Here is a 16,456-nt window from a genome sequence, read left to right as displayed (position 1 = left end):
GAAACTAAATATTTAGTATGTTATTGGTAAAGGCAAAAAAAAACAAGTGGAAAAGGGAAAATGAAAAATATAATGCATTAATGCAATGAAGGGTTTTGTAGTGTTCACTCCTATTTGCTCGTTTTGGTGTTTGATTTGATCAATTATTCCCAAGGCATGCAGTGTTATTTATTTGCCTGCTTGAGTATTGACAACCTTATGATATAATAGACGAAATAGAGCCAATAACAAGAGTGATTTCTGGTCACTTAAGAAACTCCCCATTCAGGCATCTAGTGTTTTTGCCTTTTTGGTGTGTTTTTCTATGAGTTGAAATTTGAAGGATGGGGCAATATCCAATGATTGTAAAGTCTATCATGAGGTATGGGAATCAATCCCATATACTTCCAAATTTGAATCTCGTCTATATTAAAATAATATTTGATGAGTAAAAATTATATCTCGTAAGTGTAATTTTAAGACACTATGAATTATATTTTAAATTATATATTTTTAACTAATCTTTATATAATATGAAATTAAGTGTAATTAAATTTTTTCCATACAAAAACACTTAAAATACATATGATTAAGAATATAGACACTTATTAGTCTAAACCACTAATAATTTCTCAAAACTTGGCAAGGGAATTTCATGGCTAAAATTTCAAAGACATGGAAACGCGAGATTATTTTTCACTGTCTTTTGTTAGGCCGTTGTCAACACGTCATCCTGAGTTTCTAACTGTTGTGCATAGGAGGTTATCACACATATACACATATTTCTACATTAGTAAGATATTGTCTGCCTTGAGCCTAAAGCGGACAATATCTCACCAATGTGGAGACATGTATGTGTGATAACTCCCCTCGATGTACAACGCTAACTTACAAGACACTGGTGCACAATTATTAAGTGAGGTGAGGAAACTCTTAATTCAAGATTTTGGCATATGATGAATCCTTATGTTCAGATCCTAAGTTCAAACCTATAAAAGTCTGCAACTATGCCTATTTCCTCTCCGAAGGAAATTAAATAATTAAGAAAATGACAGTAGCATTTTCAGAACTATAACGTTTATCTTATGAAGATTAAAGATTCAGCCAAAAAAATATTGAATAAAATCCAGGCATCTGTACTTAGTAACTTCATGTTAACTCATTTTCTTATATCTTGTTTCAATTCACAGTTAAAGCATTCTCTGTTCATAGAGCAATAGAGCAGTCAGATTCGAGGGACTTAAAACTGTGTCTGGATGTTTAATTTATTATCCATCATGTTTAATTTGGTTTCTTGAAGTCTACACCAGATCTATGTGTAATAATAATATATTTTGTGGAAAATGAGATTTCATATGAGAAATTATGTTCTTATGAGAAATGAAGAAGATGAACAGAGTTGAACCAGCTGACCGGAAGACAGAAAATGTATTTCAAAATAAGGAGCTCATGCAGAACGTTATAGCATCTAAAAGGATATGAAATTTCAACTTCATTGTAGATTTGTAGTGTGCAAATTTCTTTTAAAGTACATGCAGTCAACTTGGTACCAAAATGTTCCCAACAAAATCATGGGAGATAACTCGCATCAATACAATGTATAAATTAACATTAAAAAATGGTAAGCCGGCATAATACCATACATACCGTACTAGTAAAAGAAAAACCGTAACAAATTATCATGGAGAGAGCTCTTGCACAGTGGGAAGGCTGGGATGCCATCTCAAACCCCTATATGATCTTCCCTTTGGAAGAGGTGGCGAAAAAGGCTTTTTCACTTTTATTCCTTTTCGTCTTGAATTTCTTGCCGGCTTATCCTTTGGAACATAAAAATCCTTTGCAGTGCGATGAACTTCTTCTACATACCTGTCATCCCCTCTACCTTGAGATACATTCATCTCTGCATTCTCATTGATTTTGGACTCAATGGGAGATAGAGTTATCCTTGTGTTCATCATATCCTTACATGCTACTCCTTTTGGAATACTGACTTCATCATTCTCTTTTGGTGAGTGTTCACTAGGAGACCTAATGATGTTTCCTTCCCATGTTACCACCCCATTATGCTCTTTGGTTTTAACCTGTTGAGGATGCTTACGCTTCAGCTTCTCCAAATCTCTACATGACATTATGACATACTTGTCACCAAGCAGCAAATGCTCTTCTGGCCTTAGCACTGAGTGATGAGGAGCCATGAAGACTTGTGCTCTTGCAACACACATCCCGGGATACTTTGCCATCAACATGGATGCTGGAAATGCATGATGATACACCTCTTGTTTTCCACCTTGGTGAACTATCCTCACATATAAATCCTTTGATCGCAAGCCAAAGTCAGGGGAGGTGTTGGTTCCTCTCACGTTGTTCTTTCTTCTTGGATTTTTGTCGTTGTGTTCCACTAGGCCTAAGGAGTGAACAACGCGCTTCAGCATAGCCTGCAACTAGAAGTTGTGCAATCAAAGAATGTTTCATCCTCGCCACAATGTTGGCAAGGAATGAGTGTGAGAAAGTGGAAGTGTTTAAATGATATATACTACAGGTGATTTTTGTTTCTTATGGCCAGCTGTGTATAACTTGATATTTTCAACCCATAAGAGTGATGAAAACGAGGCGTTGCACGTTCGAAATTAACTCCATGGTTTGATTCTGTGCCATTGTATCAGGAATTTACTACCATAATAAACCTAGCTACTATGATATTTTCTCGTAACATAGGTTTTAAGGAAGCACCATTTGGAAATAAATAAATAAATATCCACCGAGGGAAGAAAATGCCAAGTTTGTTTCAGGTTGTTCCACACATCTGTAATCATCAACCGATTCTGAACTGCAGGAGAGCATCCAATCTGTTTTTTAAGCAACAAAATTTCGTTGAGATATATGTGACGACAAATTAGAATTTTTCCTGCAGCCCAGCCTCAGCAGCACAAAAAACAAAATTTCGGAAGTAAATAAAATGAAGAGCCCGGCCTGCAGTCCACTAGTCCTTTTACATTAAAATATATCACAAGACGTAGCCCCATTTTTACATCATACTGTTTTCCCCCCACAGAGGACAGGATTATATGGGTGTACTAAACCTACAAAAATGAGAAAATTACATTTATACTTATTCATGTGCTATAGAGGTATTTTATATATTTATTCATATTGTGCATGTGATTGTACGTAGATTAATTGGTACCCATAAACATGAATATGTTTCCTCCATAATCTAACAGGTCTTTCTTAGCATCAGAAGTTCTTCACTCTTGGAAATGGATAAAAGCAATATTGATTAGAATTTTGAAAACTCAAATTTTATACATTCACCATGAGTATAAAGTGCCATCAATCAACATGGGCAAGGGGTATTCTTCAAAGAAAGCGTCTTCGAGTGCTAAACATTTAAATTACAGCTATAAAATGAACAGTCTATTAGGTCAATAGCAATATGACAATACATTTGACGCTTATCAGCATCTTGACTATGAATACCCCAATCGACCTAGTTTCATCTTTTGCATTTGCCTTGGAACCTGATCGTGTGAAATCTTTCTGAAGCCGCCATGCATTTTAAATCAAAACTTCTGCAGCTTCCTTCTTTGCTGAAAACTTCACCAATTTTCTTGTATAATACTGTAAATACATTGGTCAGCAACAAGAAAAAAAAAAGTTGCTGCCTCACTGTACTGCCTTTAAAAAGAAGCCAGAAGAATAGAACATCTGCTATTGAAACCCAAATCATGCCATGGCATCAGCCTGTTTTCTAGTTAACCGTGCATACAAACCATCTTTTAAGAGAAGTTCCCTGTGACTTCCCATCTGCATGGATAGAAGTAAATGAAAATTATGTTTCCAATTAGGTAAAGAAAGGATATGAAAAATGTAAGCATAGCTTTTCATTGAAACACAAAATCCAAACAATTTCAATAATGCATGGGATGAGCCTTATTCTGCTCATAAGTTCTGTGAGGGCAACTTGAGGTGAAATTTATCTGCAATTTATTGAACAATTGCATAAAAATAAAAATAAAAGGGCAATCCACCCCACGAGGCTCCCACCAAGTGGGGCCTAAGAACTAAGAAGGGTAGATATATGAAGTCTTATCCCCAGTGAGCAGAGACTGTTTCCAGGACTTCATGTGACATCTAGATCACAAGGTAAATGACCTTACCCGTGCACAGAGGCTCACCCTTAACCAAATAAAAATATGGCAACCATTACTGTCTTCATGGTCCTCTCCTAAGCTATATCCATCGAGATACAGAAGAAGAGTTTGAGGAGTAAAATTAATTAACACATAACATGTATAAACTTCTAAACCCAACTTTTCATGAGTTTTACACTGATAATGAAGCCAGGACAAATAAAGGCTGATGAAAAATTTAAGGATAAGCTTCAAAAAGGAATATTGATATGAATATTTAGGGCATTCAAAATGAAACAACAGTTTACCAACCTCTACAATTTGACCACCATCCATCACCACAATCCTGTCAGCTGCTTGTATGGTAGAAAGCCTGTGTGCAATGACTATGACGCTTCTGGATGCAGAATCACTTCTAACAGATCTCAGAACACCCTACATATTATGGAAACTGAAGCATCAATATCTTTGCTTAATTTTTCTTACACTTGACATTTAGTGTGTCTAATTGCCATCTGGCTTCTAGTAGTTTCAGAGGCAGACCTTGACATTATGCTCACTTTCAGCATCTAGCGCACTAGTGGCTTCATCAAGGATCAATATTTTCGGGTCCCTAAGAATGGCCCTAGCAATAGCAATTCGCTGCTTTTGTCCTCCACTTAACAGATCATCATCAACAAGTGTTTCATAACCATTGGGAAGTGCTGAGATAAAGTCATGGGCATAGGCCTGCTTTGCAGCCCACTCAATATCCTCCTGTTTTACATCTCGAGTACATCCATATCTGATGTTTGAGCTAATATCCATCCGGAAGAGCTTGGGTTCCTGTTCAAACAAATTTTTGTTTAGAAGAGCTATATATAATATATTCACTGAATTTTGTCTATGTTGGTGGCTTAAGAACCTGGCCCACAAATCCAATTCTCTCTCTCCACCACTTGATGTCCAAGTCTTTAATAGGGATATCATCTATCAAAATCTGCAACAAAACTCTAATCAAAAGGTACTACATATATATATATACTATTACGTGAAAGGAACCTCTAATCAATATCTGCAGTTTAGAAAAAAGATTATTCAAGGTTATTATGTCCACATTATTGGGATAGGAAATTAAAATATAATCTACCGAAGTTATTTTTTGGGTGAAAGTAATGCAATCAAGCAAGAGAAATGTGATAACTTGCTAGTAAGAAATATAGAATCTAAGGTCTAAGAACCAAGATTAAAAGCCCATGATACCCTCTATCCATTCCTAGAAAGCAGGAAACAAAAAACATTTGCTCTTTTGATCTTTTTGTTCCAACTCTACAGGTTTATCCAATTATATCAAGTGAATTATGTAATAGCAGAGAAGATGGTCATTTTACTAAGGTAGAAAGACAAATTCATTTTAGTCACTTGAATCAAGGTTGTCAATCTCGAGAGTTTACGTAATCTCATGGAGGTTCCGTAAACTCGTACCATAAACTCGTAAGAGATTACTCAATAAAAAAAAATATAAAAATAATTAAAAATAACATAATAATTGAACATTTTAACTCCATATTAAAGAGTAAAATAGCAAATTACATTAATAATAAAATGCTAAAGTTCTTAACAAACTCGCAGAGAAGCAGAGTCGCGAAGAAGCAGACTCGTGAAGCCGCGCGACTCGCGGAGGAGAAGACAGGCTCATGGAGGAGAATGGTGGTTCGTGCACAAAGGAAAAGATGATTCATGCAAAGGAGAGTGGTCGTTCGCAAAGGAGAACGACAAAGGTGAAGTGGTTCGCGCCTTCACCGAAGGAGAATGGTCATTCGCAAAAGAGAATGACAGAGGCGAAGTGGTTTGCACCTTCACCGGAGGAGAACGCAAGGGTCGCACGGCGGTTTGCCTTTGTCAGGGAGAAGACAGCGTCACAGCGGAGCCGCGGAGGAGATCTTTGCTAATAGGGGAGAGTGAAATGAAAGTCTCATTTCAGCCCTAACCCAAAACGAACATTTTGTGGAGAACAAAAAAAAATGTGATCTGTTAAACTCGAGATTGATCTCGCGATATTACACGAGATCACCAAGATTACTCAAAAACGAGTTTACTCCCGAGTTATACAGGTAAGCTGTCCTAATCTCATAAACTCGTACGAGTTTACGAGTTATCACTAGAGATTGACAACCATGACTTGAATAGATGTAGCAAAAACAAAATAGTCCACCCTCCACCTCCAGAGAAGATGGTCTTTTTTTTTCATAGCTTTTTCTTGTAAATTCAATATTTTTTTAAACCATACCAATTGAGTCCACTCTATTTTGATGAGATAAAATAACTCTACCTGACCATTTGTAGGCTCATAGAGACGGAGCAAGAGATTCACCAATGTGCTTTTTCCACTACCACTAAGTCCAACCTATGCCACCCAAATCAAAAGAAACAGCAGATTATTCTCATGTCCACAGTGCAGGGAAGGAATTAATTGAGGAGATTAGAAGCAGTTTCTTACTATTGCAACCACCTCGCTTGGATGGACAACAAAGTTTACATGTTGCACTACGGATACCTGTTACAATATCCGGCATTACTTAAGCCAGTAAAACATATAATCTTAACCCCATGTACATGGACAATCAAATTGAATATACTGGAGATTAAAATAAAGAATTTTTTAGTTTTATTTTATTTCCATTAGCATCAATTGTTTCTACATTTCCTTAAGTGCACGTAAGACACTATACAACTTCACTGCATATCTCCCCACACAACTTACACTACCAAAAAGAGAAAAATGTATGCACCTATTTTTTTAGCAGAGGGTGATGCTAAAAATCTCAACAATGAACTTTCCTTCACTGAAGTGATGGAGGAACAAAAACAGTATCTGATATACAAGCTCAACTGTAAAACAAAGTGAAGGTCTTAGAAATAGAGGTCTACCGTCGGCCTTGAAGGATAGTGAAAAGATACATTTAGAAACTCGATACGCCCTGTTAACATCTGCAACTTTATCCCTGTGACAAATTTACACCCAATCTTCAATATAGTAGAATTAAAACAAGGACAAAAAGTTAAGCAGGAATTCATCATGTTTTTCATGAGTTTTTCTTTTCTCTTATTTATTTATTGATATAATACAGTTGGAAGAGGAGTGAGAATAGACGCAGATACTGGAGTTGCAAACCATAGGGACACCAAGCACTAGCTAAAAAGCATTACTATTATCACAAAATTAATAATAAATTGAAAGCTGCACATGACATAAGTGCAGGAGTCAGCTTCTGACAACTATAGCAAGCATCTAAAGTTTTAAAACAACTATAGTTAACTGAACACATACAAGTAAACTACACAGTTTATTTAATACATAGTTTAAGAAAATTATAATTTATCCCAGATAATTCGCAGGAAAATATTCATGCTCAATCTGGAGGAGTACAGGTAAACTAAGAATTTAATATTCAGGTGATGCCTTGACAAAATTGAAAGATGCATGAAAAGGATTAAACTCATACGAAGTTGTTTATTCGTATGAAATATTTGAGCAAAAAAACACTTGCCTCTTTCTATGAATTGGCTGCTAGGTAAGAGATCCATTAAGTGGAAAACTTTTTCACTAGCCCCAACTGATTGCATCAAATTGGATACATTGTCTCCCACCCACCAGGTTGAATAAATTAACCATTCACTGTATAGTATAAACTTGGTAAGTTTCTCAGCTGTGATATGACCCGCAAGAATAGACATTCCTCCAAATAGCACAGCGATAACCTAAAAGATTTTATGTTTCAATAAAAGCACAAGTCAATTAGAAGGGTTTAAATAAACTTCTTAAAAATTATTGATTACTAATTCTAATAAACTATTTTCTAACAGTAAGATTACAGAAGAAAAGGGAATTAAATAAATAAAATTAGATAAATGTCATGATTTTAGAAACCCATAGCTATACCTGAGTTGAATGATAAAGAGTGTTAAAGCTAAAATTCCAAATCCCATACGCAGCACTTTGTCGCAAGCTTATGTCAGCTAATTTCCCCAGCCACCAATTATACCTGGTAATAGAAATGGACAAGATGCATGTGAAGACAGCAAAGTAACATGATTGAAAAAATAATATGATATAATTGAAATGGCATCATCACCTTCCATGTTCTTCTTTTTCTGTTCCATAAACTCGTACAGTTCTAATAAGAGAGAATGTCTCTTGAGCTACCTATGAGAAAATTGTAATTACAAATAGAATTTATGAAACATAAACCAAATTATAGTATAAGGCATCTTATTCTACATCATTTGCAGAAGCAGTGACTTCTTGGACCAATCTTGCTGCCTTTTTCTGGTACCTATGCAGAAATATATGACCAAATCAACACCCATGAGATAAAGGAGACAAACAAGGAAAGAGGTAGAAGCCTAGAAGGGAATTCAAAACAACAAAATTTATTTTTTACAAATATATAAATATCTCAATAACACCATTGTATTGTAGAAGACAAAGTTTTGGGGAGAAGGAAGAGAGTCCTTTAGCTTTTACAGAGTAACACATTTTCTAGAAATGAGAATCATTTAGAGTCTACTACATGAATTAATTAAGAACAAGTCAACATGATTAGCATTGATGCACATTTTGGTTGGTATTTTCATCACCAGACATGCTGCCTCAACTAGTAATTGCAACCACAGAAGCACTAGAAAATAGAATCACAAAATCATGTTTTTGAAAGGATGAACTTGAAGAAAAGTTTACCTTCCATAACGTAACATAACTGCTGCTAATATGGAGCATATCACTAATGTACATACACCAAGTGGCCAAGATAAAATCAACAAGTAGATTAATGAACCTCCCCCCTAAAAAGATGAGAAAACCCAATTAAAACCTCCAATATGTGAGCTGACTTCTAGTAGCATTACATCTTTATTAATTAAATCAACCTGAAGAACGTTGCGCAATATCAAGTTAAGATCATTTCCAATAACCCTTGACACTTGTTGACAATCCGCCCCAAGCCTACTTGTTAAATCACCTACTGTTTCATTGTCAAAAAATGATATATCCTACAATAAGGGCACTGCAAAATGAGTTAAATCACACACTAAACAAAGGAAACAAATGAATCCAGAAAGAGAGATCAGTTATTAAGTGCAGCCAAACCTGCAGAAGAAGTGAAGAGTATAATGTTTCTCTCATTCTCTTAACCTGCACATATTTTCAAAGTTTGAAAAATCATATACACCAAAGAGTTGAAGAAAACACAAAGTCAAAGAATCAGGAAAGGGGGGTCGCAAAATGGCCATTTTCAAGTACATTGGTCTAAATTTGATAACTACAGCTCTTATTCCATTATGGACTATTGAATAATTTACACAAACCATAGAAATCCCCACCCCCAACTATACGACAGAGAAACTCACCAGAATCATGTTTGCAATGCCAAAACAGCAACCTCGTATCCCACTGAAGCACAGAAAAATGCTTGTTAGGAATCCTCAAATCTCACCCACAACATAAACATTTTAAAATGAGACAGAACCAAGAGTATCATTGATCATGCCAAATAAAGAAGGTTTAAATTTAATATATTTAACAATATCATCTGGGCCATGAAGCTATGAATCTGTTTGAATACAAATTTAGAAGCCCCTTTGAGAGCTTCTCTATTGGAAAATATTCTTTATTTCCAGTAGAGAAACTCTCAAAAATGCTTCTAATTTGGATCAAAACGGACTCTATAACTGATAGTTTCTTAGGACTAGTTGGAATAAGCTTCTCCAAATTCTTTTTTTTTAATTTATGTATAAGCTTATAGAGAAACTTATTTCATTTTTTCTCCAAATTTTCGAAGAAATTTATCCGAACTAACTCTTAGTAAAAGTGAAAAACCACATCTGGGATGTGGAACCAAACGCGCTACAAGTCAAACATCAGCTCTCTGATCGGTAATCGGCATCCATAAACAGCTCTCGTCAGAATCTTATAAGTCGTAACACAGAAAGTAGTATAGTGCTGCTAAATGGATTAGAGAGCAAATCCAAGGCGTTTTTTACGGAAGTTTCTTCCAGCAACATCACTTAAGAACCAAAAGAATTAAAAAGCACAACACAACACAAGACTGACAGCAAGTAGAAGGGAGATTTGACCATACAAGATTTTGACCTGCATATTCCGGAAGTCACGCACAGCAGAACCAACAAGCGCACATTCCGATGAAAAACAGCAAGGTCCGCACCCTGTGCGGAGAAGATGGACGCCGTCAAGAAATGCGGTATGGAAATCTCGGAAACCTGAAAAGCTCACAGAACTGAATCCAACAAAACCAGCAAAGTAAACATACAAAAAGAAAAGCTTTAAAAAAAAAGGCGACGCACTGCAGCAACAATGAGAGCAGAGAAAGCAGCGAAAATGACCCATCTGTCACGCGCGACAAGGTCCCACATTTTGGCGAGGGCGCGCCACACGGTGACGGGCTGCGCCACCAGCTGAACCTGGAGGCCGTCGGAGAAGTCCCACCAGGTACCGCCGGGGAGAATCTCCGGAAGAAATCGGAGGCATTTGCGAAGCCTCTGGAGAAGGTCTGGAGCGTGGACTCGGTCGGCGGAAGCTTGTGGATTGTTCTGAACGGAGATGCCGTTGATGGAGGCGCAGTTGGGGGGCGGGGCGGCGAGAATGCGGCGAGAAGCGAAAGCGGGAGTGAGGAGAGGAATTGGCGTTGCGGCGAGTGGGAAGCGGTTGTGAGAGAGGGAGATTAGAGGGATTGGGGGTGGCGCACGTGCGAGCAGAAGAGGCATGGTGGTGGAGGAAGACGATGGGATTGGGGTTGGATAATGCTATGAGGTTGAGAAGATGCAGTTGTGGTCCATGTGTGTCGGAGAAGGAAAAAGAGGGAAACAAAACAGATGGTTGCGGTTCGTTTAAGCTTCTCACTTCAACATGTTGTTGTTGTTGCTTAATGCTTGCTGTGTCTTACCTTACCACAAACGACGCCGTTTTTCATCCCTCTAAAACGCCATGTTGTTCACATTGCATCTATACCGCTTTTAACTATACTACTTTTCCTTTACACTCGTGCAACGCAAGGAACATTTTAATTTATTTAAGTTTTTATTCAAATATTATTTATTTATTTCTTATAATTTTATTTTTTTTTTAGTATCTAAATTAAAATTTCATTTATTTAAATTTTTATACAAGCATTTTTTTTTATATTTCAACCAATGTTTTACTTTTAGTCCTCGTAATTACATTATTTTTGTATTTTGGTTCTTATATATACAAAATTTACTTTTAGTTCCTACACTTAAAAATTAATTTATATTTTAGTCTTTGTCAACATTTATTCTATATCTTCCTTCTTCTTACCTCCCCTATCTTTGTTCCTTCTTTTCTTTCTTCACATCAACAACTATTTCCTCTTTTTAGTGAGTAGGTTTTGTTCCTTTTAAATTTTCTTAATTCAATTAAATTTTATTAACCCTAAATTAAAGATTCTTAAAGTTGTATAATTTTATCGGTAGAGATGAGATAACTTGCAACTATCAATTTATATTTATACTTTTTTGATGACAAAGGCTGGTCATATCATTTTAATCTTACTATATACAGTACCTAGAAATATGAAAGTCTATATTTAATTCATTTTCTACATAAAGTAATGATTCTATCACACATTATTTTCAAAAATCGCCCCCAAGAAATAATACATGGTTGAAGCAATTTTTGTTCTTCAAATTTTTAGGTGTCAAAATTTTTGGACAGCTTTATAGCACTACTTTCATTGATTTTTTTAGTGCTAGATACATAGATATAACATAGTTACATGATAATTATGATGAAAATAAGATAAGTTGAGTTTGATCGGAGTAGGTTTGTGTCCAATCTTAATTAAAAATATATAACTTGATTTTAGAATATAGGATTTTAACTTGTTTACTTGTCATGGGTTTTTTTTTTTAAAGATTTGCCATGACCTACACAAAAACTTGGTTTAATTTGTTAATCTATTTATGAACCAACTTTATAATAATTTAACACTAATATAAAACGTAAAAAATAAAATACGCTAGATTTTACAAAATCAAGTCAAACTTATTTATATGATATAAGCACATATTTTATGTCTAATATAACATTCATGAAGATAATTTGGTTAAAAACTTATTTTGTAACATAGTCTTTAAATAGGAAAAAAAATCAATGAACTTCTTTTTTATATAAGTCAATAAAGTTTTTTTTTTCTTTTGACAGCACATGCTTAATATTTTTAAAGATAAACAAATATATTATTTTTTATTTTATATGAAGGTTTTCTTGTCATCGAGTTAGCTCTTATAGGAGTAAAGTGATACCTCTAGTTATTACTCAGTGTCCAAGTTAGAGATTTTAAACTTCAATCTTTGATTAAAGAATATAAGTGTTAAACTATTTGAACAAACAAACCTTTGTTAAATAAATGCATGATTTTAATACATTGTAACAAAATTGATATAATAATAATTTATCTTTTTTTAATTTAAATTTTTTGGTTTGTTAGGTCTAATAGATTTTTTAAATGACTTAAAGCTTGACATTTTTAACTAAATAAACTTTAATAAAAAGTCTTGATCCAATCTAATTTTGGAAAAATCTTACCTTATTTAAGCATGATCTAGACTACATTAGTAACCTCATCGCTCTAACCTAATTTAGGGTTTAGGGTTTAGGGTTTAGGGTTTAGGGTTTCATCCCTAACCTAGTTTCATCCCTAATGATAATTGATGATAAAAATAAAAAATATAAAACAAAAGTTACTCTTACAGCAATGATATAATATCCAAAACTTGATGTAGCACCATTAAAATGATACAATAAGGATTTGATACATCATATTTTAAAAGGGTTTATTTCACAAGACAGTAAATCAAAAGTGTTGTTTGATTTTTTTTATTTATAAAAACTAGTTTAAAATATCTTTTGTATTAATTTTTTTATAAAAATATATTTAATTAAAATTATTTACCTTAATTTATTAAGTAGTTGGTAGAGTAAAAATCCATTAATATTAAGATAGTATTGGAAAAAAATATATATAGGTTTAACACAATTTAATCCCAACAACTAAATTAATCAACCTTTTTAATTCTAATAATTAGGTAATTGACTATTATAAACATATTAAAAATTGTAATAAAGGAGCCTTTCATTTATGTTTTTTTATTAAAGACTTTATTATTGGCTATCATTTACATGTCAAAATAATTGTATCAAATTATTAAAAGATAATTTTTTAATAAAATAATATATATATATATATATATAAGTATACAATATGGACAAAGGTTCGGTTTGATATCGGTTGTAAATTGTAGATCCATAATATTTTTTTAATTTTTTCGCAAGATAAGCCTACATTTGTTTCGTAATTGTATTTGAACAGTTCAAATTAAATTTAAATTCAAAATCTAATATTTTGTCATCGCTACATAGTTATACCAATATTTAATTCTTTATTTTAAATAAATAATATAAGGAAATGGTTAAGAATTAAAAAAGTTTTATTAATATACTATCATTGTACTTTTATATAAGTTTTTATTTATGAACTTGTTTACTAATATGAAAACATTTATCTTGTACACATATTATTTATTATTTTATCACATCTTGTACACATATTATTTATTATTTTATCACATCTGGTATTATCTTAATTTTGAATCATTTATTATTAATAAAAGAAGGTTGGGCTAGACAAATGTCAAGCGATCTTTCTTATATATATCTATATTCACTTTTAGTTTTGAATTTCAAATTTCAAATTCTGAATTCTTAAATATATACCCTCTATCTTTTTCCTCCACTTTTACCTCCCTTCATCTACCCTCTACCCTCTACAACTACTTTTGCCTTCTCCTACCTCTTCCCCTTTGCCTATATCTCCCTTCCTCCATGCTTTTACTTTTCACGTATTTCTTTGTTCTTCTTTTCTATATAAAAAAAAATTCCTTTGTCTAATCCTCTTTGCACCTTACATTTTTTTTTTGCAAAATAATTGAACCCGAGACATTTTTCATTTTCTTCACCAATTTGACTAAGCCTTAGTACGTGGGTTTCAATATTACACCCTATTACGACGACTATTTCACAAGACTATACCGTTAAGGGTTGTGTTACATAAGATAAAGAAAGTCAAGATTCTTAGTGATTTTTGCAGTGGTCACTTACCCCTTCTCCATTTTTTGCTAATACTAACAAAAAAAATTTCTTCAATTCTCCCAACACCTTCCCTTTCTCTGGGGTTAGGGTTTTAATATAACTCAAAGAACATGAAACACAAAAAGTCAAGACCTTTAGAGATGTTTGCACTGTTCGATTACCCGTTTCTCTATATTTTTGCTAATAATGAGATGGTTCATCTTCTCTTTTCCATTCCTCTTTTTATGTTGGATGATTGGATCTCCATTTTGTAATACCTTTGTTCTCTTCATTTTTTTTTGTTTCTAGTTAGATTTTTACTAGCTTTTAACTAATTGGAGAAACTAGATTGAATGATATATTTAGCAATATCTTGTGAGATATCTATGTTTGAAATGAGCATTAGTAAAGTTATCATCATAAATATCGTTTGGAAGTCAAAGTTTTAAAAACATAAAATTGGGCTAAATGCTTTGTTTAGCAATATTTTGTGAAACATCTTATGTTTAAAATGAATATTAGTAAATTTATCCTCATAAGTATGGTTTGGAAACTAAAGTTTTAAAAACTTTAAACTCTAATAGGTGATTTGTCTTTAGCATTTGACTAAATCGCAACTTTAATTTCGATCGACACTTTATAGTGAAGTCTAATAATCAAGTTATTGGGTTTATAGTGCCCCTATAGTCATTATTCCTTTTCTCACACATCCATTTTTAAATTTTTTTTTTTTTACTATCTTAACATATGTTTCTCCTTCGTAATATTGTTTATATTTCTTCAATGACAATGATAATTTATTTACACTCTTTTAAAACTCTTATTTAATTTAAGAAAGTTGTTTTTGTTATATATGTAAATGGTTAGTCACAATTATCATATATATTTTTCTCTTCACTTCATTAGATTCATTAACATTAATTTTGTTTTCAGACACTTTTCAGTATTTCAATTTGTAATTTTTGACTAGCATAAATAGTGGCGTGATATGCTAAAACATGTGATGAAGAATTTCATACGAAAGCTTAACCTAAAAAAAATACATATTTCAGATAATGAACATATGTAAATCATGTATAACTACATATAACTGTATATGACTAATGTCTTTTAGTTATAAAAAAATTTGTGTGATAAAAAAATAGTTTATTATATTATTATTACAATTTAGAGTTTAAAATAAAAATAAAAAACTAACATAAGATAGACAACTCACACACTTATATACATCAATATACACTTTCACATTGTGTAATGAAAGAAGATAATCTTATCAAAGATAAAAAGAAGCTTTATAAATAATTAATTATGGATATGAAAGAAAAGAGTAGACAAATATGCGGATATTGAATCTTCTATTTTTTCATATCAACAGAGAATATAAAAAGTTTAAGTGTAGTAAAAATGTCAAAAAAATATTGATAATTTGATGTTTTGTATTATAAATTTATTTATTTAGTTATATTGTTAATAATGTAATATATATATATATATATTAATTTTTATTATATTATATAAATAAATAAATAGATTGACATGTTCGATTAACAAAAGTTTTTTTTTTATAAGTCTAATCTTAACTTTTCACTTTCAACCATATTTTTTTCTATATACAATACTCAAATTTGAGACTTTGTTTAAAGAGACCTAGATCAATATCACTCACATCAACAACATGTTGATTTGAAAAGTATATATTAATATTAAATTCTTAATTTTTAATAAAAATGCAAGAAAATATTGAAGATTAAAGAAAGTGTTATCAATATAGTGTCATCATAATTTAAAATAAGATTTTTATTTATAGGCTTGTTTACTAATACGACAACATTTATCTCGTATATGGATTATCCATTATATTATCACGTCTTGCTTTCTTTATTTTGAATTTAAGAGACAAAATTACTTGCAAGCAAGCCCCTTGAGCAGTATAGTGATAGCAGAGACAAAATTACGTGCACACAATGGTGTTTTCCTCCAAAACTCTTCAACAACGATAAACATCATTCAGCAGTACACGTTACCCGCAATCAATTCACCAACTTTCCACTTACGGGCCCTCTCTAAAGTCATGAATAGTCCTTATATCACACAATCGCAATTGGGCTGGCCCAAGCGAAAAGATGTAGGAGAAAGCCCAGTCGCCCATAACAAAAGCCCAACTAACGCCAAACCCTAAGCGAACTCAATAAATTACAAATCC

The 16,456-nt window shown here is 33.0% G+C and overlaps 1 protein-coding gene across 2 annotated transcripts; it reads right to left on the bottom strand.

Moving 5' to 3' along the window:
- Nucleotides 1-3,237: 3,237 nt before the first annotated feature.
- Nucleotides 3,238-11,054, bottom strand: ABCB26 (transporter associated with antigen processing protein 1). 2 transcript variants are annotated; one of them, XM_020360835.3, is made up of 17 exons: nt 10,452-11,054; nt 10,240-10,367; nt 9,498-9,540; nt 9,238-9,282; nt 9,018-9,140; nt 8,830-8,933; nt 8,371-8,425; nt 8,225-8,295; nt 8,032-8,134; nt 7,640-7,850; nt 7,020-7,093; nt 6,589-6,645; nt 6,421-6,495; nt 5,014-5,088; nt 4,653-4,934; nt 4,422-4,544; nt 3,238-3,783 (listed from the first exon to the last, which is right to left on the bottom strand). In XM_020360835.3, exons 1-17 carry the CDS (start codon nt 10,869-10,871, stop codon nt 3,703-3,705), a joined length of 2,070 nt encoding a protein of 689 aa, XP_020216424.1. In that variant the 5' UTR covers nt 10,872-11,054; the 3' UTR covers nt 3,238-3,702. The 2 variants fall into 2 exon arrangements, with proteins under 2 accessions (XP_020216424.1, XP_020216425.1); XM_020360836.3 differs by having other exon boundaries at nt 10,229-10,367; nt 10,452-10,635.
- Nucleotides 11,055-16,456: the final 5,402 nt, after the last annotated feature.

The sequence above is a fragment of the Cajanus cajan genome, chromosome 11, assembly GCF_000230855.2.
Source record: "Cajanus cajan strain Asha chromosome 11, NIPB_CcT2T_4, whole genome shotgun sequence".
NCBI lineage: Eukaryota > Viridiplantae > Streptophyta > Magnoliopsida > Fabales > Fabaceae > Cajanus > Cajanus cajan.
Note: the sequence above shows the minus strand (reverse complement) of the source record. Positions and strands in the feature narration are given on the sequence as shown.